The sequence below is a fragment of the Cicer arietinum genome, chromosome 2 (genome assembly GCF_000331145.2).
Source record: "Cicer arietinum cultivar CDC Frontier isolate Library 1 chromosome 2, Cicar.CDCFrontier_v2.0, whole genome shotgun sequence".
Lineage (NCBI taxonomy): Eukaryota > Viridiplantae > Streptophyta > Magnoliopsida > Fabales > Fabaceae > Cicer > Cicer arietinum.
Genome location: NC_021161.2, coordinates 6359300 through 6380094, shown reverse-complemented (window position 1 = coordinate 6380094; position 20795 = coordinate 6359300). Strand labels below are relative to the sequence as shown.

The following is a 20795-nucleotide window of genomic DNA, read 5'->3' as shown; positions in this document are numbered from 1 at the left end:
GAATCAATTATATGCATTAATCAATAATTGCTTAAATGAAAATATTATTGGAAAAGGAAAATAACACCAAATTTTATCTTAGTTCAGTCACTCCGTCTTCTTTTGTGATCTACATTTATTCCCCTAATTAGTTGATGAGAGATTTTCTTCCTTTATTTTGATTATGAATGATATTTGAATACTACAGAAACTTTCCTCGAATGTTATTAATCTAAAGCAAATCAACCTTCAAGTTCTTCAATATCTGTTTATTTTTCAAAAACCCCAAATCTTGATCCACAAGATTTGATCATAATCTTCAATTTGATCAACTACACTCCAATTGATGAAACCCTTCCTTTGAACCTTCAATTTCCAATTGAATCTCCTCTGAAGTCTTCAATCCAATTGAGCTAGCTTTCCTTCAAACTTGACGATAACAAACCTCACTCCTAGAATTTCCTTTCTAAGAGAAAAGAATTGAAGTTATTTTCCTTTTCAATTGCAACCTTGAAACCCTCAAAATCTACAACACCTTGAATCCCAATTTGATATAACTACAAATTCAACATCTATATGAAGCCTTCAACCTTGAGTTTTCATCTTGTTGATTCAACTCCTTCAAAACTTGACAATGTAATGAGAAATATTTCCCCCAATTAGGGTGAAAGAAATTCTTTTTTTTTCCTTTCCTCTTACTTGTAGATGATGATGAATCCTATCATTCCATCTCACAATCAATTGAACACTCAACAATTACAAAGCTCTACCTAGTTAAGAATCTCACCGACAATCACTCGCACCATCTAAGAGTTTTCAAAGAGTTTTTTGAATGAGAGAAAATGGAGAAGAAATTATGAATGTTAAGTTTTGATGAATAAGGGTAATTAGTATTTTATAGTAGAACATGAAAAATCACTTTTAATGCACTTAAAAAAAGCCAGAATTTATTCAAGAAAAAACTATCATATATATCATAAACATTAACAAAATGTTCTTACAATATATCTGTTTATATCTTTGTTGTAATTTCTAGTTGGAACTTCCCCAAATTATAAACTTTGCTAAGCTAAGAATCTTCTAATTTTCTAACAAGAACCTGTGATTTGTTTACTTTTGAAGTACTTTTGATCCTTCATAGGAGAATAAGCGAACTGCATTCTGGTAACTTAATTCAGCTAGTTCCTCTTTTGTAATCTCTAGCATTGATGCAACATAATCAAGTACCTGTATGTAAAATGAAATCAAGAATGTAAATCTATCAAAATGGTTCCCTTTTACATTCTAAATTTGTTAAGCATTTTATGTTTTGTTCTTTCCTGTTGAATTTTCTTCAGAATGTTATCATATGTCCCAAGTTGTTTATTTTAAGCGATGTTTTAAAAATCAGACCGAGATTGAACCAGTGAAACATCCGGGTCATGGTTCAATCAGTTCAACTAAAGTTGAACCAGATAAAATATAAATACTAAGTTAGAAAGTACTAAAAAATTAATTAAAGAAAACTGTCGAACCAACTACATTTCAACCAAACTACGGTACAACCAAGATCAAACCAACCAAGGAATTGGCCGATTCCCAGTTCGACCGGTTGAGTCAGCCAGTTTGGTCTTGTGTTTAAAACACTTATTTTCCAAGGTTGTGTCACCTTTGATCCCTAAAATTGTAATTGAGAGGGAAGCACCCTCATGTAAGATAACAGTACATTTTCATCCCTCAAGTTAATCAAGTATATTGACATGCCCTCTTGATTGAAATTATACAACAACGTACCTTCAGGGGAAAGAAACCTACTGGTTGAATTTGTTTCAAAAAACCCTCCATACATGAAATTATGTCACGAGAGAGAGAGCTTTCTAAATAATTTCACACTAGAAGCATCAGAGAGGTAGGTTTTTAAAATGCAACAATGTTCATGTATGTTTTCTTAATTACCAGAAAACTTCAAGGGACAGAGTACAGATTCCCTCAAGGACGGTTGTAAAATGGTCATTAGTACTGCTTTAATTAGTAACAATGACCAGAAAACCATTATTATTTCCATAAAGAAGCTCAAACAAGGGGAGTTTATTTTCCCTAATAAAAAAGTTAATATTATCTCCAAGATAATAGGGATACAATAAGAGATGCTTATTTTGAAAGCCCAAGGTGACGATAAAGGAAAATACTTGAGCTACTTACATTAAGAATGTTAGCCGGATGATTGAGTGTTTCCTTCGGCAACATCGAAGCATCTGTAAAGACTTGGGGCGAATCAGCAGGAGACAGATCAGAAGTTGAGGATGAAGTTGTTCTTTGGCGATGAAGCTCTTCGACAAGAGAAGTATCTCCTTCAACAAACAAAAGAGAATCTATGTTCGACTTTGGTAGCGCATCAGGTGCATCTGTCTCCAACAAAATCCTATCCGAGGAGACCTAAATACAATATAAGATTAAGAGTGTCACTGTTTTGACATTTATAGTATAAAGTTACATTGAACATAACCTTATACAACAGAAGTGATAAAAATCACCATCTTCAGCATTTTCTTTGCCTTATTAGCTTTTAGTGACATAAGGAATCCAGAGAAGGAAAAGTAAGCACCAAGCTTTGAAAATTCAGGAACCATCTCAGCAGAACCTAAGTAAGAATGAAGGATTACACCCGCAGGAAAGGGTCCTATAGTCCTGGAACATAACAGTTGCTGGTTATATGTCTACATTATGGTGACAATCCTCACTATTCACAGACTTCTAAATGTAAAAGCATAGGAAGTGGTGCTAACTTAATTGCTCCCTTGTAAATTGCATTTGTGATTATTATTTGTTAGGAGTGGATTGACTCTTGTGTATCTTTTCTTTCAATAAAATAGTTAATTCTTTGGAATCCAGTTCCAAGAATTGGATTCCAAACATTATCATTGTAATTTCCATGTATATAAATTAAGCAAGCATGCAACTGGGTGCTAAGCAACTCAAGCACATTCAAAAAAAATTGTGTTTCAATTATTCATAGACATGCGGAAATTATTGTGAGTGTGAAGCTATTAACCAAAACGAAGGTGCTGGAGAAAATGTGGACGAGGAACATGAGGGTTCCAATCAAATCGAACTGGTATAAAGGTTTGGTGCACTGGTTCTTTATTTCTGAACCGAACTGAACCAAAACTACCTTTACAAAAAACTGAACTATACTTTTTCAAACTGAACTGATTCTTGTGCACTGAACCGTACTGAATTTTTCATTAAAAAGCACTGTGAATCCTTCAAGCGTTGCACTGGATTTTGACCATTTCTTGCAACATCCAGTTTTTAGGTTGCATTGGACTGACCACTAGCCAATTCCTTGTCAGACTGGTTGGCTGAATAGGTCAGTCTGGCCCGATTTGCCCGATTTTAACAACTATGAATTGAAGTCGCTCTATGGTCCATCATGAGGGTAGTGTTAGAAATAGATTTAGAATTAATGTTCATTAATGTTGCACCTATGTTAGAATCTTTGGTATAGAAGTAGAATAGATTCAATGCACCTACAGTGAAACCAACGAGGCATTGATGAGAATGTTCACATTCAAGAAATGGAACTCCAAACAGTTTGCAAAGACTAATAGTGGGGGTGCACCTTTAGATAATTTGGAAATTCTTAATTTAGGTTATGAACTTGAAGAAGTTGGAGATGCCATAGAAAATAATGGAAATGAAGATACATAAAGGATGACTATTATCATCCTTGCTTGAGTGATATACTAGATGGACTATTTTAGATACATAAAGCCTTGATGGACTATTTTCTTTTATGTGTTGTCAAAAACTTAGGTGATTTATGAGTTGTCTAAGATCTTATGAATTTTCAATTTAAGTTTAATTAAGTCTTTTTTGCATTTCATGTATTTTGTTTTCTACACCAATATGCAAGTTTAAATATAATTTTGCATTTTGGCAGGAACTTATGGTTTGTGTTATGATCAGGGTTTTTAGAACCGAACTGGACCAATCAGGTTTACCAGCAACCAGCTAATCCGCTGATTGGTTCAACCACAGTCGATTCTCATTCTGTTAGAACTAGATCAAACCATGTTGGTTCAACAAATTTTTCATTTTTTATTTCAAAAAAATATTTTTAAAACTTATTTTTGTTATGTATTAGTGATCTGGTTCAACCGTGGTTCAACAGATTGAACCAATTGGTTATCATCCTACACCACCTGTCCTTTATTTTCCATCATGAAACCCAATTTTGACAACATTGTTGTTTGCAATTTAAACCTATCATCATCATTATTCTCAAGCAATCTTTTAAAGTAACAATCACAAGTTCACAACAAAAGAGAGAAGATTGATAATGCATACTTCATTAACTCAAGAAGGTCACCAAAAGCGCGAACACAGTGTACCGATGCAGGCTTGTTTAACTCTTTAGCAAGTTCAAGCTGCTGCCTCAATACTTCAACCTGCATAGAAACCAACAATCCAGCTAACATTCTTCAGCAAGAAAGAACCATCTATCTTTTGTCATCGATACATGATTATTGATTAGTTGATGCCTCAAATAAATCAAGTGGTTGGGATGAACTGGTTAATAAGTTTCGGTTAAAGACAAATTGTTCGGGAGCACCTGAGTTCAAACACTGACTAAAACAATCATTAGCCAGACGTTACTTACCTGTTAGCCGAACTCTGGATTACTAGGGTCCATGTCCTATGGAAAGGGTTAAGACCAAAATTAAAGGCTCAAATACAAACAAATAGAACCAACATTAGCACTCACAGGTCAGCATCTTCAAAGAATAAACTTCACTCTCACACCAATACCAACACAAATTTAGAATTTCCCGGATTTTTGTCCTGTCACGCTACTACAGATTCAGTTTTGAAATTTTGATATTTATCAAATTCAGGGTCACTAACTTCATATATCAATTTAAAGTTACTAAGACTTCTCAATTCAAATTACTTGAACAGAAATAATGCCTAACTTCATATACATACAGTACCAGTTGTTCTCCTACATGAACAATAAACAATTACTGCTAAACGGACAAAAAATCATCTTAGGATAACCATTGTTAGAGTGTGTAGTAAAATGCATGAACAGTTTCTACTTGTTGTAGTGTTGGCTTACACCTCAAACCCTAAATCATAAACTGTTGTAACAGATATAACTGATTCAGTTATCTGTTATAACAGATTGGATAACTCCAACTGAATTGCAGTTAAGTCTTTGTTAGTTAGGTCTCTCTCTCTATAAACAGCTTATCTCTTCTAGTTCACATAACAACTGTAACTCACTCTTCAGAAATATTCAAATTACTTGCATTTTCTCTCAAACTCTTCAGAAATATTCGAATTATTGTAGTATGTATATACAAAAAATAGCAAGAAAAAAGCGCATCTAGTTAGTGATTAGAGTTTCAAAATCAAACCAAAAAAATTGGGAGCTAAAACCTGCTCAGAAAAATCAATCTTCTTTCCATGTGATCCTTTGTCTACACCAATCTGTGGAAGAAAAAATAAAACCCAATAATTTTATTTGTACTTTTATTCAAAAAAAATCTATTACCGTTATGTTGTTACATTAAATAATTTAATTTTCTATAAAATAAAATACCTCTCCAACTGCAGCAGAAGGTGTAGAATCAAAATATTCTTTCAAAGTCTTAAACCAATTAGGGCTCCTCTCAGCAACATACCTGAAAATTACACAATATATAATTTATATATCACAAACACTTCAAATTGAAGACGCGTCTGAGCTTGATTACATTGAATTGAAAATTGTATTACATTGAATTGAAAATTGTGAAAAATAACGAACCAAGGATGGAGGCCAAAGCAAGGAACAACGGAAGGGTGCGTCTCAGATAATTGTTTCACCGAATCCCAGTCTTGTTCACAAACTCCGTTAACTGCGAAGAAAACGACTCCTCTATCTTGTGCTGTTTTTATGAGCTGTTGTGTCTTGCTTATGATTTTTGGGTCTTGAAGATGACAGTGTGCATCAAACAGTTTCATCATAATCGATTATTTATCGATTAATCTCACAATTCAGAAACCTTAAAACGGAAATTGAACGTATGGTGTAGAAGCGTTTTTCATGAGACTACTGTGTAATGTGTAGAGTGAATAAAACAAACAAACAAAAATCACAATTATCGATAATCATGAAAATAAAGTTGCATTTGTTATAGCTTCTTTATGCTAAATAATCGACTTTTTTTTATAAATTAATCACTTTTGTTATTTTTTTTTCCAAATGAGAATATGAAAATAATTAACAATTATTTTATGACTGAATTTTTTTAGAAAAATTGTTTTTCAATGTGGTAGACAAACACAACAATTTTTGTTTTTTTAAAAAAACAAATTAATCTATAAATTATTGAATGACAAAATTTTTTTGTTTTAAAACTATAGAAAATAAACTATAAATTGAGACAATTTATTCAATTCATGAACATTTGTATAAATACTATACTTTTTTAATGTTGATGTGTGTTTAAATAGGTAAACATATAAGATACAAAGATGAGCTAGTTAGGAGGAGTTTCAAGAATACTACGAAATAGATGAGGGAAAAATACATTGTTAAATATAATTAACCTATTTATCTTCCTCTTTTGTAGTCTTCTTGTCTTATCTAATCAGTAGAGATGTCAAAAAAGTTTCCAATTGCTAAGTCTCTTAACTTTTTTTTATTAAACTCTTAATATTAGACTCCTTATCAAAATAATTTTTTTAAAATATCGGCCTTATTATTTCATGGGGTTTAAGAGAGGGGGCTCATGGGCTTATAGGCCTCCAATATTTTGATAATTTTGAGATTTTTTTTTCTTAATTTTTGAAAAAAAAAATTTCGAAAAAATTAAAAAATATTTTTTTTTTCAAAAAAGTTTGTAAGAAAAATAAATAAATAAATCGATTTTAATTCTCGAAAAAAAAAATCGACATTTTTTTATCGGTGAAAAAATCGAAAAAAAATATTTCTCAAAAAAAATTGTCAAAATTAAAAAAAAAAAAAAACAATCGATTTTTTTAAAAAAACGTGGGCCTACTAAGCCCACAAAATTTTAGGGAGTTGGGGCTTTCTTTTTTAGGGCATTTTAAATTATAAATTTTTTTGACCCCTCCAACACGTGGGTCGGGGCCAATAATTAGGGGACTTTCAAATTGACAGCTATACTAATGAGCCTTTCTTTGAACGTTCAAACTCATTAGGTTATATTTATGAGATCCACACTACTCGTCTATACGAACACTATATCGCATGAAGCTAATTGTTCATTCTCCATGTAGCACACTCATGTCACTCATTCGTGCAAGGCATGTGACATGTCATGGATCGCTTCTCAAGGGGACCGCAATTTCACTTGGACAATAACGTCTTGGTGTCTAAATGTCTTGTGTAGTTGAACTAGAGTAAGCTTGGTGTAGTTGATCAAGGTGAAGTTCAACGTGACCTGAATGTTGGAGTTGAGTTAGGCTGAATTGAATAAGGCTAGAAATAATTCGAACTTAATTTCAGCTCGATTCGACTCGATAAAAATTGTTTTAGCTTGAAACTAAACTCGAGTTCGTCGTGAACTTATTTTTCAGTTTTAACTCAACTCAATTCAAGTTCACAAGCAACTCGGTTCGGCTCAATAGTTCCAATTAAATGAACAAAAAGACAAAAAAAAAAAATTAAAAAGAATAAATATTTTCCTTTTAAGTTTAAATATTCATTAATGAAAAAATTAACTAAAATTCATATAATTTGAATTAAGCTTAAAAATCAATCTTGATCAATTTCTCATTCATGATTGTCTTACGTGTTGATGGTACATTCTTTATATATAAGATAATGTGAGAGTGTAAGAGAATATATTTTTTAATGTGAGACTTTCATAGTGAAGTTGAAGAGAGTTAAGTGAGTATGAGTGTGGAGAGAGTTCATGAAATCATAAACATTTTATTATGGAAAATATTAATTTAGTTGAATAATAAAGTTATAACATTAAATAAAATTTGAGTAGATTTGGTTTTAATCAATTTTATACATAACACAAGTTCTTTAAATGTAGAAATAAAGTAATAAAAAACACACATTTCATGTATAAAATTATAAGAACGTATACCAATTAAATAGAGATAATAAAACATTTACTGAATTGTTTTTATCAATTAATGATGTATTTGTAATTATCATTAATGTAAAAGCAGAAGATGGTACAATTAAAAATAATAATAATAGATATTATATTAAAAATTAAAAACTCATTCATTTTTAAATTATTTATTTTAAAAAAATAGGCCACTTTTAAATTATTTTTTGAATATAGGTTTTTTTTCCTTTTTGAATTAAGAGTGTCATTTAAATTATATATTATTCTTATTAATTTGTACATAACTTTAAAGTTAAAACTACAATTAATGTAAAAAGCATAGAGAGAGTAATTGAATGTGTGTGTAAAACTTTGTCCAACTGTGAGTATATAATCACTAAATTTATAATTAGGCTAAAATATACTTTTAGTTCTTCTATTTTAGTAATCTTATAATTTGATTCTTTATTTTTTAAAATATTGACAGTTAGTTCCATACTCTTAATTTAAACTTCAATATTTATAACGTGACAATAATTTAAATGATGTGTAATTTTAAAATATTTAATACTACTTTGATAAGTTTTGAAAAAATATAAAGAAATTAAATTTTTTTTAAAAAAATTGTAATAAAAAATAAATAACATTTGTTTAATTTTGAAAAAATTACATCTCTTTCCTTCAAAAACTTCTAAAAAAGAGTAATTTCTTTGAATTTTGTTTTCAGAAACTATTAATGTAGTTTTAACTAAGAAAATTAATTTTCTTTGAAATTTTTTTTCTTCAAATTTTTAGAGTAAATATTCTTACAATCACTTAAATTATTGACATTTTACATACATTGAAGTTCAAAGTTCAAATTAAGAGAGAGTAACAAATGTTAATATTTTTAAAAATGAATACCTAAACTATAATTTATCCCTATATTTAAATGGGGAACATTTACTAAAATATACTTTTCGGACCTTGAATATAAGGGAAAAGATCCACTTTTAAGGTTTTAAATATAAATAAAAGTTAAATAACTCTAAGACATTTAATGCTATAATTCCTACATTACCTTTTTCATTAATTTAAATTTTATTTTTCTAATAACCCTTTTATACATAGAACAAGTTCACCTGAGGGGCAATTTAGAGAATATAATTAATATTTTTTAAAAATTAAATAATATTAACTACTATTTTAAAGGGTGTGAGATGATTTATTTGTTTATATATAAGTTCATATCAAGTATCAATGTTTAACTTCTAAAGCATATTAAATGTTAGGATTTCAAATTAAAAATGTATAGTAACTTGAATTTTAAATGTCTTTCTTCATTAATATTTTAAAATTTTAATAAAACTATTTTTTTTATAATGAAAATTTAAGATGTGAGAATGATTCAACAATTTAAAATTAAAAAGACATTAGAATTTAATTAAACATTTATAAAAAAAAATTATATTTTTCTCATTCTAATTATATTAACGAGACTCAAATTCACAACTTATAAATTTAATATATTTCTTTTTAATATTAGACTAAACTAACTATTTTCACTTTCTAAAAATAAAAAAAAAAAAAATGAATTCTTATTATTATATTATAATCATTTTTTTTTGTCTGTATAGTCTATTTTAATTTGACGGTATAAACTAATACAAAGATTAAGTGACATAATTAGAAAATGTGATTGTATGATGTATATTCATTAAAGTCATATTTTAAGTAAGGAAAATTTACTAAAGTAGGATATTAATTTGATATTTATTTTTCAAAACAAATTAATTAAATGCTGGGATTTCATTTTTAATGCATAAACAAGGTAACGTAAATTTTATCTTTCTTTCTATTATCATTGAAATTTTAATAAAATTATTTATTTAATATGAATTGTCTTCGGAAAATTTTGATCACTCTACCTATAGGTTTTAATTTTTAGAAGAAAATTCTCACAGACATCAAAATATGGTCTCTTTTTTATTTTTCCTTCTGACAATTGACTAAAAAATTAATTACAGAATTTTAATTTGGAAGTATATACTATCTATTATCTAGCAGAAATTAACTATAAATCACAAAGCAAAATAACACGGTTTGTCAAAACAAAAATTCACAGTATAGTAAAAAGTAAAACCTGTCCAAAAAGAATGGTACACTGAAACAAATCACTTAAATTTTAAATTTTTTTTTTTTTGACTCACTTAAATTTGAAGCTAACAAATAAATACATCATTAATGAAATATATATAATTTAATTTATGAGAATACAAATATGGTAGTTGTTAGTAATTAAATTATTTCAAAGTAATTAACAAAGTTACCCAATTTGGAGCATATGTAATTATAATATATAATAGGATTAAATAAATTTTTAATCCTTATAAAATTTTATATTTTTAATCTTATAAAAAAAAAATTGTCCATTTTTTAGTCCTAAAAAAATTCATTTAGGTTTGATCCCTATTTTGAATGGTCTTTGTTAAAAATTAATATTTTTAGCTCATGTAAAATCAAAATAGGGATTAAAAATGAATAATTTCTTTTAATGACTAGACTTGAAATGTCATAATTTTATATTGACTAAAAACATATTTAATCCTATATAATAATAGTGTATAATACAATATAAAAAATAGTTTTGTTGAAAATAAAAAAATAATATAATATGAAGAGAGTTCAAATTACCCTTGAATAGTTATACAAATAGTTACATTCATTCCATAAAATCACGTCGGCTAAATATTTTTAAAATCAACTATTAAATTAAAAGTTATTATCATATAAGTCAAATTTTGAAATATCAATATCAATCTATTATTATTTTCTATGTCATCTTGATGCATTAAAATTAACATCAACAATGTAAATGTATATAACATTATTTTGACGCATCTTTTTATAGATACGATGATATATATAATGTTACATTGCATTGAATTTAACAATTGATTTTTAAAAATATTTATTATATACATACTATTGAATGAATACATAACTCTTTCGTATATTATTTATATGAAATATAGGTTGAAATTGAACTATGTCTGAGTTGGCCTAATTTTTCGAAACATAAAACATAAAGCGAAACTTATCGAAAAGTGTAATCTCAAGAATTAATAAGACCTTTTATCGAAAGCACAATAAAAACCAAAAACCAAACGTTTCCATCGTAAGAGTGTAAGGTCGTGAGTGAAACGGAGAAGAAAAAGATCAACGAGACTAATTCAGTCAAACCATATTCTCCCGGTAAGATTTACAATCGACTACTTATCATGTTTTGATCTCTTAATAATTTTCTTCTGTTTTCTTCGATTGTAATTCTATTTAAAAAAAAACCAAAAAATCATTTATATAACTATTATATATTTTGGAGTTGATTTGGTTTGTAACATTTAGTGTCCGATACATGAATTTATCTTGTAATATTGATTTTCATGTTTTTGTTTTTAGTACTTCTTTATTGTAGGATTTTTGGTCATGTATTTCTTGTTTGTTGAATTTTTTTTTTCTTTCCATACGAGATAAAACAACATACTTTATATGTTGATAATTTGTTTATGAATCTTTCACCGTACTTTTATAATGGATCTAAAGAAATCTATGTCATAATTTATTCTCTATCGCATATTTTTGTGTCAATTGTTTACTTTCTTTAACTCCGTTCATTCTCAATTGTAAATTCTCTATTTAAATTGTCAAAGAGTTTAAGATAATAAGGTTACATGCCTTCAAAATATTCGCGATTATGATTTGATTGTATTCAACAATGTATCTTTTTCTGAGTAAAAAAAAAAAAAAGTATATTTTTCTGACTTTCATCACACGAGTCTTTTTTGGATAGTTTTATACCTTGTAATTGACAAACCAATTTATTAGTTTTTTTTTTTATATAGTTTGACTGATTTTATTTATATTTCGTCATAAAGAGTATATAAATAAAAGAGGTTAGTGTATAACTTTTTCATATTAAATATTTTTATTTAATTCTTTTAATTTAAATATTTTAATATTTTTCATATTAAATATTTTAATTTAATTCTTTTAATTTAAATATTTTAATATTTTTCATATTAAATATTTTTATTTAATTATTTTTCATTAATGAAATTATTATTTATTTCTCAAAAGAAATGAAGAGTATCTTATCTCTAACAAAACTTTGTACATATTATTATTATTATTATTTAAAATTGGATTAAGGAAATTAAATGTTAATGACATTTTAAAAAATACTTTTAAAAAAAAGTGTTTATGATATTGAATATCAATTTCTTTTTTTTTTTAATCAGATATTGAGTTGTGACGAAAATATGACAAATAATGAAAGAGAAAATGAGGAAAAGGGAAAAGAAAAAGTTGAACCATCAGAACAAAAAGAAAATAATTCAAATTGTGTAAGGAAAGTTCGAATTATATACTCAGATCCATATGCAACAGAAAGTTCAAGTGACGAAGAATTTCAAGTTACTAAGACTACCCGCATAAAACGAGTTATAAAAGAGGTTTTTATTCCAAAGTTTGAAACGGTTAACCAATTTCATGAAAAAGACGAAAACCAAATAACTGTTTCTTCAAGTAACTACAAAGGTGTTCGACTTCGAAAATGGAAAAGGTACCCGTGTCAAATTCACAATCCATTCAAAAAGAAACAAAAATTGCTGAAATCATCATTTAATTTGAAGAACACCAAAGAAGGTTTGATTCTACTTTGTTAACATGAAATTGAATATTTGTACATTGAAATTATAGTGATTAGTGTATTGTTAATTTGTTAGATGAGTCAGTTACATCAAGGGTGGATGATTATGAGAATGATCTCAATTGCAAGGAACAAGAGAAAGGGTTTGGTGATGGTAATAACTTTCATGATTCATCAGATGACGACGACGATGATGGTAGTTCACATCATAATATTATAGATTTTCAAGGTATATATAGCAATATTTCATAGAAATTCTTTTTTTTTAGATAAATGATGAAATTAACTTTGAATGTTGATTATTTTGCAGCATGTTGATTGATAGACACAAAGATCAAAGCCTTTTAGTCCTTCAAATTAAGTTGCTAGGTATAATTATTTGGTACTAATAGAGTTCCAGAAACTGAATTTTATTTCATTTGCTCTTTTTCTTTTAATAAAATGTAACTAACTTTCGTTGATTATTGAATTGTTACAATAATGTGAATTGCGTTACAAATGATTGTCTATCGAAGTTAATATATTCTCAAACAAACTAACAATAAAGTTATCTTATACACATAACTAATTTTATAATTTTTTGTTGAGAATGTTTAATAAGTATTCATTATCTTCAATCTAATAGATCAAGAAAAATTAATATATAAATTTCACTAATAACTTTATATAAGTATATTTCAATAACACTAATTTATTTTAATAAGCCACAAAAAAATGACGAGAAACATTAACTAATTCACTTGAATATATATGTTTTAAGTGCATCTCAATGTTCCATTTTATGGTGCTAAGTATTAGTTGTACGTTTTTTTAATTATAAGAGTCATTTTCAAATTTTCCATATATTGAAAAAATTAAGTAGATCAATAGTGTATTTAATATGTTTATTTTGTGTATAAATATTGGTTTTGATTCTTTATTGTAAAATTAATTATTATAGAGTCACTTTAAGTTTGCATAGTGTTATTTTTTAAAAGAAAAAGGCAACTCTCATTCATCTTAATTTCTACAAGTCCAACTTCATCACAATGAGTGCTAAACGTGGAAATACAACTGGAAGAATTGATAATGATCCGACTGCAAGAATGTGTCATAAAATTTGGGTAGAAAAAGAAGGTTTTGGTTTTCTTGTTAATGTTGAATATGAAAGTATTCCTTTATTTTGTTCTCATTGCCACTCGATTGGTCATTCTTTTACCACTTGTAAAAGTATAATTTGGCTTACAAATGAAAGGTTGATTCGATAGAATGTTAATCCTAAACTAGCTGTGAGAAGATATATGTTTGTGCAAAATAAACCTCTGATAAATAAGGAGCTAGGAAATAATGACGTTGTCATTAACCAAAAGCTTAATGTTGATAACGAAGCCACGTCAATACATTGTGACATTCGATTGTATTGATACTAATCAGTTTTGGAGTTTACTGATGAGGTTGTGAAGGTTAACCAGGTGGTTGTTGGGACTTCATACAATGTCATAATGGTTAATAGGGATACAAAAGATACTACTAATAAAGAAGAAAAATTGCAACAAACTGAAATTACTCTAGTGATTTCTAAATCTAAAATGAAAAAGATGAGGAACCAGGAGCTTATGAAAAATATTGGCGAAATTGTCATTAGAAATAATTAGGAGTTTACATCCCCTATGAGCTCTAAAAGTGAAATTCAAAAGGTCTTTTGAATCAGCTCATCTCATTCAGATGTTCTCAATGATAAAAATCATCAAACACATTGATATGAGAACAAATTAACCGTCAGTGGTTAGTATGACACATCTGAATGTTGTTGTTATTGACAATCATAATCATATTATTGATGAGGAGCAAACTATGACAGTTATAGATATAGAAACCTTTTACAAAATAGATTATAAAGAATATAAAAAATAATATGCAGATCAAAGTTCAATTATACAATATATGTTCAAGGAGTAGAAAACATAATTAATCTAGAAAAAATTCTATTTTTTGTTTTATTTTTTTTTTTTTGTTGGGTAAGATTTATATCCCTGAATTTTTTATTTTTCTTTTTCCTTAATGAATTTCTTGTTAGCAAAAAAACAATTTTTTTTTAATTTATATTTGTTTTATTAGATTTCAATTTTTAATATTTTAAATTATATTTCATAAGAGTAAATCAATAAATTATTATTTTTATCTTATTTTATTCATTTTTCATCCCACTTAATTTAAAACAATAATTTTAATTAAAGAGACAAGATAAAATATAAAATAAATTTTATAATTAATTTATTATATTCTATTGTCTCATCAAGTAATTGAGACATAATATTAATTTCATTTTTTTAATAATATAAAATTGTCAAATAGATCGTTACGAGTCTTTTAACAATCTACACATCAATCGTCATCCTAACACTATATATCATATAAAAATGAAAGTTTATTGATTTGAGAGATCTAAAGAGAGATCATAAAAAAAAGAAGAAGATGGTTAATGCAATAAAGGCAGCAATTGGAGATGCAGTATTGACATTCACATGGCTGTTTATATCATCCACACTTGGATTAGTCACAAATGAAATTATGAAATTTTTTGATCTTCAATTTGTGACATATAATGGTTTAAATTATCCTTTTATTATAATCACAATATTACTAATATTCATTACTATAATTACTTTCACTACAATTGGTAATGCTTTGGGTGGTGCAAGTTTCAATCCCACAGGCAATGCTTCTCTTTATGCAGCTGGTCTTGGTTCTGATACCCTTTTCTCTATGGCTCTTCGTTTCCCTGCTCAGGTTTTTTATTTTATTATTATTATTATTATTTAATGTCAAAAATATTTTTTTTTTGAATTTTTTTAACCCTCTGATTCTAAAGGAAAAATGAGTTTGGTAATTTGATTTCTGGAGTTCGATTGATAGATAAGTAAAGTCTGACCAATGATTGTTTCAATCAGAATTCGAACATGTGTACCCTTAAAAAATTCGTCTTTAACTATCTTAGTTTGGATTTAGGGGTTGTAATTATGCCAAAATGTTAATTTTTCTCAAGTTGTTATTTGAGGTTATTTTATGATTTAGGATTCTTTCCGTCAAAAAGGTTATTTATGATTTCTTTGATACCCTTTCCCTTTTTTTTTGTTGTTGCTTTTTTTCACTTTTTAACTATTAATGGATTAAAAGATTAAAGGATTCTATGAACAACATCAAGACTGCAATTTAAGCATCAAGACCATCAATACTGTGAAACATTGACACATGACATTAATCATACTGTTATGTCGGCACTTGTAATAGTTCAAAAATATGTAAGTAATTGAATGTAACTATGTGTGTTGTTGTCATGTTGGTGTGATACAAACTCAATATGAAGTGTAACCATATGAAAGTAATTGAATGTAACCTGTCGTGTTGTGTCACTATCGTGTCAGTGTAACCATATGGAAGTAATTAAATGTAACACACATTTAATATAAAGTGTTGTGCAACATAGGTGATACTGATATATTGGGGCTGGTAATTATTTATGGAGGTAATTGAGTGTAACCATATGTGTCTATGTTGTGTCGGTGTCTAACCATATAGAAGTAATTGAATGCAACATGCTTTGTTGTTGTCATGTCAGTGTAACCATATGAAAGTAATTAAATGTAACACACCTTTAACCTGAAGTGTCGTGCTACATAGGTAGCATATATAGGTATAATGACAAACTCAATAGGTTGGCATAGCGATATCATGTTAGGTTTGCAAGTGAGAAGAATATGTATCGGGATATTCTCTAGCAGACAGGTCTTTGTGTGAAATATAAATTGCCTGAAGCGATCTTGTACTGTTGTTTCTCTCTCGGTATCGATCTATATTGCATTTGATACAAGAATACTTGTAGATTTCACCGAAAACAAAACCTATGTTGACCGAAATTTATGTACATGATAACTTTAGTTACAAGATTTTTTAAAAATCATAATGTAACAATTGCAGCTGCAATTTAAAACCAACACAAACCCATATTTGTAAACTTGTGTTGTTCGTTTATTTCTTTTGATGATATTTCAGCAATTTATTAGAGAATTTCATATATAGATTGAAGTGAACTAATGAGTGATATTTCACAGGCATTAGGTGCAGTGGGTGGTGCTGTTGCAATTATGGAGGTGATTCCGCCGAAATATCGGCATATGATTGGAGGACCTGCTTTGAAGGTTGATTTGCATACTGGTGCTATTGCAGAAGGAGTATTGACATTTGTAATCACTTTTGCTGTTCTCTTCATCATGCTTCGGGGTCCTCGTAGTGAGTTGGTGAAGACTTTGTTGACGGCCATCTTGACCGTGGCTTTGATCATCGTCGGTTCTGCTTACACCGGACCATCCATGAATCCTGTCCTTGTGGGTGATCAAGTTTTTTGCTTTCACCAGTTGTTATCATTATTTTTCTTGTCTGAATAACATGTGTTACCGGCTATGAAACACTGATACAAACACAGACACCAGACATAACACTAAGAACAATAATAATTTAAAAAAAATGAAATGATTGAATGTAGTCAAATGAGTTGGTATTGTGTCGGGGTTGGACATTTACATGTTTGGACACCAGACACACCTTTAGTCCAAAGTGTCGGTGCTACATAGGTTACATGCACCGGTTTTAGTATGCTATACACCATCTTATCATGGGGGTGGCTTAAATTCTATTTAATTTTTGTTTCTATAGATTGTGATATGTATCTCAAGTTTGAAACTTTTTAGTTAGTAATTTGGTTTAGCCGCTTTTGTTTTGCAAAAAACATTTTATCACTTTGTATTCCTTTTGTCAATTTGCTACTTGTTGCATAATATATCTCTAAAGTGTTATCATAAGGTTAGTATATTTTTTATGTAGATAGAGTAGGATAATTGATTACCTATGGTATAATATTCTATTTGATTTAAGGGTATAAAGCTATTTCTCACTACATAAATGTTATTTTGTTGTTGCACTATCACCTATAATGAAAAAAAACTTGATTGTAGCTTCCTATGGCTTGAATCCTTAAAAGTTTTGTTAGTTCCATTTTTTCTTCTTCTTGTATAATTACTATACTTGTCAGACATTAATGCACTAGCACCTTTGTATCTAATGGAAATTCTTCTTCCATTCAAGTTTGACTTTGATTTCATTTTCAACTATTAGAGTTAATACTTATATGTAGCACTGAAACTTCAGGTTGAAGTTGTTTCTGGTGTTTGATACCGACACAACACCAACAAACGTAGTTATATTCAATCACTTCTTTTTTATTAAATTATCATTAGTGTTTACATGTTAGTGTTAGTGCCGTGTTTTTGTCAGTATGATATTGGTTTTGATGGCAATTTTGTATCCACTTTCTTGTCTTTCATGGACATTTACCAATCTGTTGGATTAAAATCTATCAGCCATGCCATCAGTAACAAATCTATTATCTTGAAGAGAAGCATGCTACATTGTGGTTTGAAAAACATCAAAAAGTGTGATGTCGTGGCCCAAACCAGACTAGTAAACTTTTACTTCAAACTGTGAATATATAGTAGTCAACTATGTGGCACCAAAAATTTATATTGAAGACTTTTATGACCGTCTAACGTCGACACAAAATTTCCATAGTCACCGATGATTGCATACAATCACTTTTATTTTCTCAAATTTAATATCAGTGTCAATGTTAGTATGTCGGTGGTTCGTAAATACTCAATCATTAAGTGTTACTTAATGCATTGTAGCTTCTACGAAGTCTATGTGGTTTTAATCTTTCTTATGTGCACAATCCTTATGACAATTTTTAATGTAAACTCATTTCACATAGATGCATAAGGACTATTTAATTTAATGATTGGTATACATTTTATTTTCAGGCATATGGTTGGGCATACTTAGACAATTGGCACAACACATGGGACCAATTATATGTTTATTGGATTTGTCCTTTCATTGGAGCAATACTTGCTGCTTGGCTGTTTCGTGTCGTCTTCCCGGCACCGGTGGTGGTGGTAAAACAAAAGAAAGCCTGAAGAGGCATAGTAAATGTGTCATTGGTCCTATGCATCTAGCGCATGAATAACCATTATTTTTTCTTCCTCATTTTGAGTATAACCTTTTTTCTTTAAATCACCTCTTGTTCATTCCCATATATACAGATGATGTGTAGGACTCTAGCTTTCAGTTGATAATGTAACTTATTTTTTCCTTTTCTTATTCATTTGCACTTCTTTTTGTCTATTTAGTAGAAGTATATGGTAAACAATTTGATATTGTCATCAAAAAAAGAATATTTATATTGTATTTGATTTACTTTTGTAATTCTATTGATTGGTATCAGAGTCTAATTTACACATGATTTGAACATGCCTACCGTTATATTTGGATTGTTAGTAAATCATTGCCATTTTGACAAAAGTTAGTCTCTACAAAATCACAATCGATTACAATTCATGTGACCGGTTAGAACCCATTCGCGTATCAAATTGATTCATTTAGATGACTTAGATGGTTCTGTCGGATCAAACTAATTTTGCACACCTCTACCTTATTTGTATAAAGCTTGAGTTGAGATGGATTTATGTGCTTATAATAAAACTTGAAAATAATAAATTGATAAACCAAAATATTTTGAATTGATTTGTGAATTTAGAATTGGTATTTTTTTTGTTAGATCCTATTTGTTATTTATTGGTTTATGTTGTTTTGTCTTAGTCGTCATTATTATTAGCATTGATTTAAGAAGACTTTTTTTTTTAATTGAGAAGACTATTATAAATTTAGAAAACAATTTTTTAAAGCAATTGGGAAGACTTGTTAACCTATTACTATGATAATAACATTGTAAACTCCAAATTCTCAAACCAAAAATACTTTTCAAAATTGAAAAATTAATGATTTAAATATGCTTTTTAGTCTTTTCAAATACTTAATTTTGCTTTTAATCTTTGATTTTTTATTTATTTTTAGTTCATGCATATAACATTTTTTGATTTGATCTTTGGTATTTTGCTTTAATTCTTATAAAATTTGTTCGTTGTAATATATAAAGTATTTGATTTTAATTCCTCCAAATTAACGAGGATTAAATAAACTTTTTCAAAGATTAAAAAAAAGTGATATATTATAGAGTCTAAATGTTAAAAAAAATGTTGGAAGAAAAAACAAAAATATAATATATTTATTAAAAAAATATTAAAATAAAATATATAACTAAAATACCGTACAACCATGCCAATCATTAATGTGCAATTGCACATCGACACTGATTTATATTTAACATAACTACTACTTAAATATCTTGAATAAGTTGTGTTATCTGAGTTGAGATTCAATTTATTTTTCAAAAGATACGGAACACAAAATTATTATAGTTTTTGTGTATAAAATCAATAAATATTAAATTTATGTTACATATCCTAAAATGTGTGCAAATATTCACTTACAACTATAATAAAAGGAGAAATTGAAAGAATAAAAAATGGAGACGATTCTAAGTGCTATCTATCCTTATATTGATTCAACATTTCAACAGCTATGGTTTTGAAGCTAGTGTTTGCAAGAATGGGTTTACCTTTGAGCATCCTCTATTTTTTTTAAGCTAAGCATCCTATGTTTACTTAACAATACTTTTGGGTAATTGTCTATGCAAAATCTTATTTTATATTTCTTTTTTCTATTCACTTGTGTCTCATATTAAACAATATCAAAATCTTCTTTTATTTGATTTAAACTTTCTTGCATTTTTTTCCATTCTTTTTTGTCTTTTCTACTTGAGCGCCTAATACAAGGTGCATTATACTAGCAATTATAAGTTGCAAGGTATGTTATACTATGATCCAAAATAGCACATGTTGAAATATACTAAGTTAAACAGAATCAATTGAGGAATATAAACACATGACATATGATCCAAAAATCAAGAAGGGCAATAGTTAAAAATATTCATTGGATTGTTTATAAATATAGGGCAATGATTGGTGTAGAAAATTGATGAAAATTCCCTTTCTTCCTATGGTACTCTCTCAAGTAGAGTAATAGTCTCAAGTACTTGTGCTTAGGATCTTTTTATTTTCCTTTCTAGTTTTATTGCT

General features: G+C 28.2%; 2 protein-coding genes across 3 annotated transcripts; one reads left to right on the top strand and one right to left on the bottom strand.

The window, feature by feature from the left end:
* Positions 1-925: 925 nt before the first annotated feature.
* Positions 926-6117, bottom strand: LOC101515060 (uncharacterized). 2 transcript variants are annotated; one of them, XM_073365275.1, is made up of 7 exons: positions 5774-6117; positions 5567-5648; positions 5404-5454; positions 4309-4409; positions 2514-2646; positions 2161-2394; positions 926-1206 (listed from the first exon to the last, which is right to left on the bottom strand). In XM_073365275.1, the coding sequence occupies exons 1-7, from the start codon at positions 5971-5973 to the stop codon at positions 1090-1092; spliced, it is 918 nt and encodes a 305-aa protein (XP_073221376.1). In that variant the 5' UTR covers positions 5974-6117; the 3' UTR covers positions 926-1089. The 2 variants fall into 2 exon arrangements, with proteins under 2 accessions (XP_073221376.1, XP_004489722.1); XM_004489665.4 differs by having other exon boundaries at positions 2493-2646; positions 5774-6116.
* An 8980-nt stretch (positions 6118-15097) lies between these two features.
* Positions 15098-19057, top strand: LOC101514734 (aquaporin SIP1-1-like). Its single transcript, XM_004489664.4, has 3 exons — positions 15098-15495; positions 16818-17090; positions 18579-19057. The coding sequence occupies exons 1-3, from the start codon at positions 15181-15183 to the stop codon at positions 18732-18734; spliced, it is 744 nt and encodes a 247-aa protein (XP_004489721.1). The 5' UTR covers positions 15098-15180; the 3' UTR covers positions 18735-19057.
* Positions 19058-20795: the final 1738 nt, after the last annotated feature.

Coding starts and splice junctions, on each gene's coding strand:
- LOC101515060 (XM_004489665.4), bottom strand. CDS start 5,973: ATGATGAAACTGTTTGATGCACACTGTCATCTTCAAGACCCAAAAATC. Junction 2,395..2,492: donor CAAAGAAAATGCTGAAGATG/GTGATTTTTATC, acceptor TATTGTATTTAG/GTCTCCTCGGATAGGATTTT. Junction 1,207..2,160: donor ATCCGGCTAACATTCTTAAT/GTAAGTAGCTCA, acceptor TTTTACATACAG/GTACTTGATTATGTTGCATC.
- LOC101514734 (XM_004489664.4), top strand. CDS start 15,181: ATGGTTAATGCAATAAAGGCAGCAATTGGAGATGCAGTATTGACATTC. Junction 15,496..16,817: donor CTCTTCGTTTCCCTGCTCAG/GTTTTTTATTTT, acceptor GATATTTCACAG/GCATTAGGTGCAGTGGGTGG. Junction 17,091..18,578: donor CATCCATGAATCCTGTCCTT/GTGGGTGATCAA, acceptor TTTTATTTTCAG/GCATATGGTTGGGCATACTT.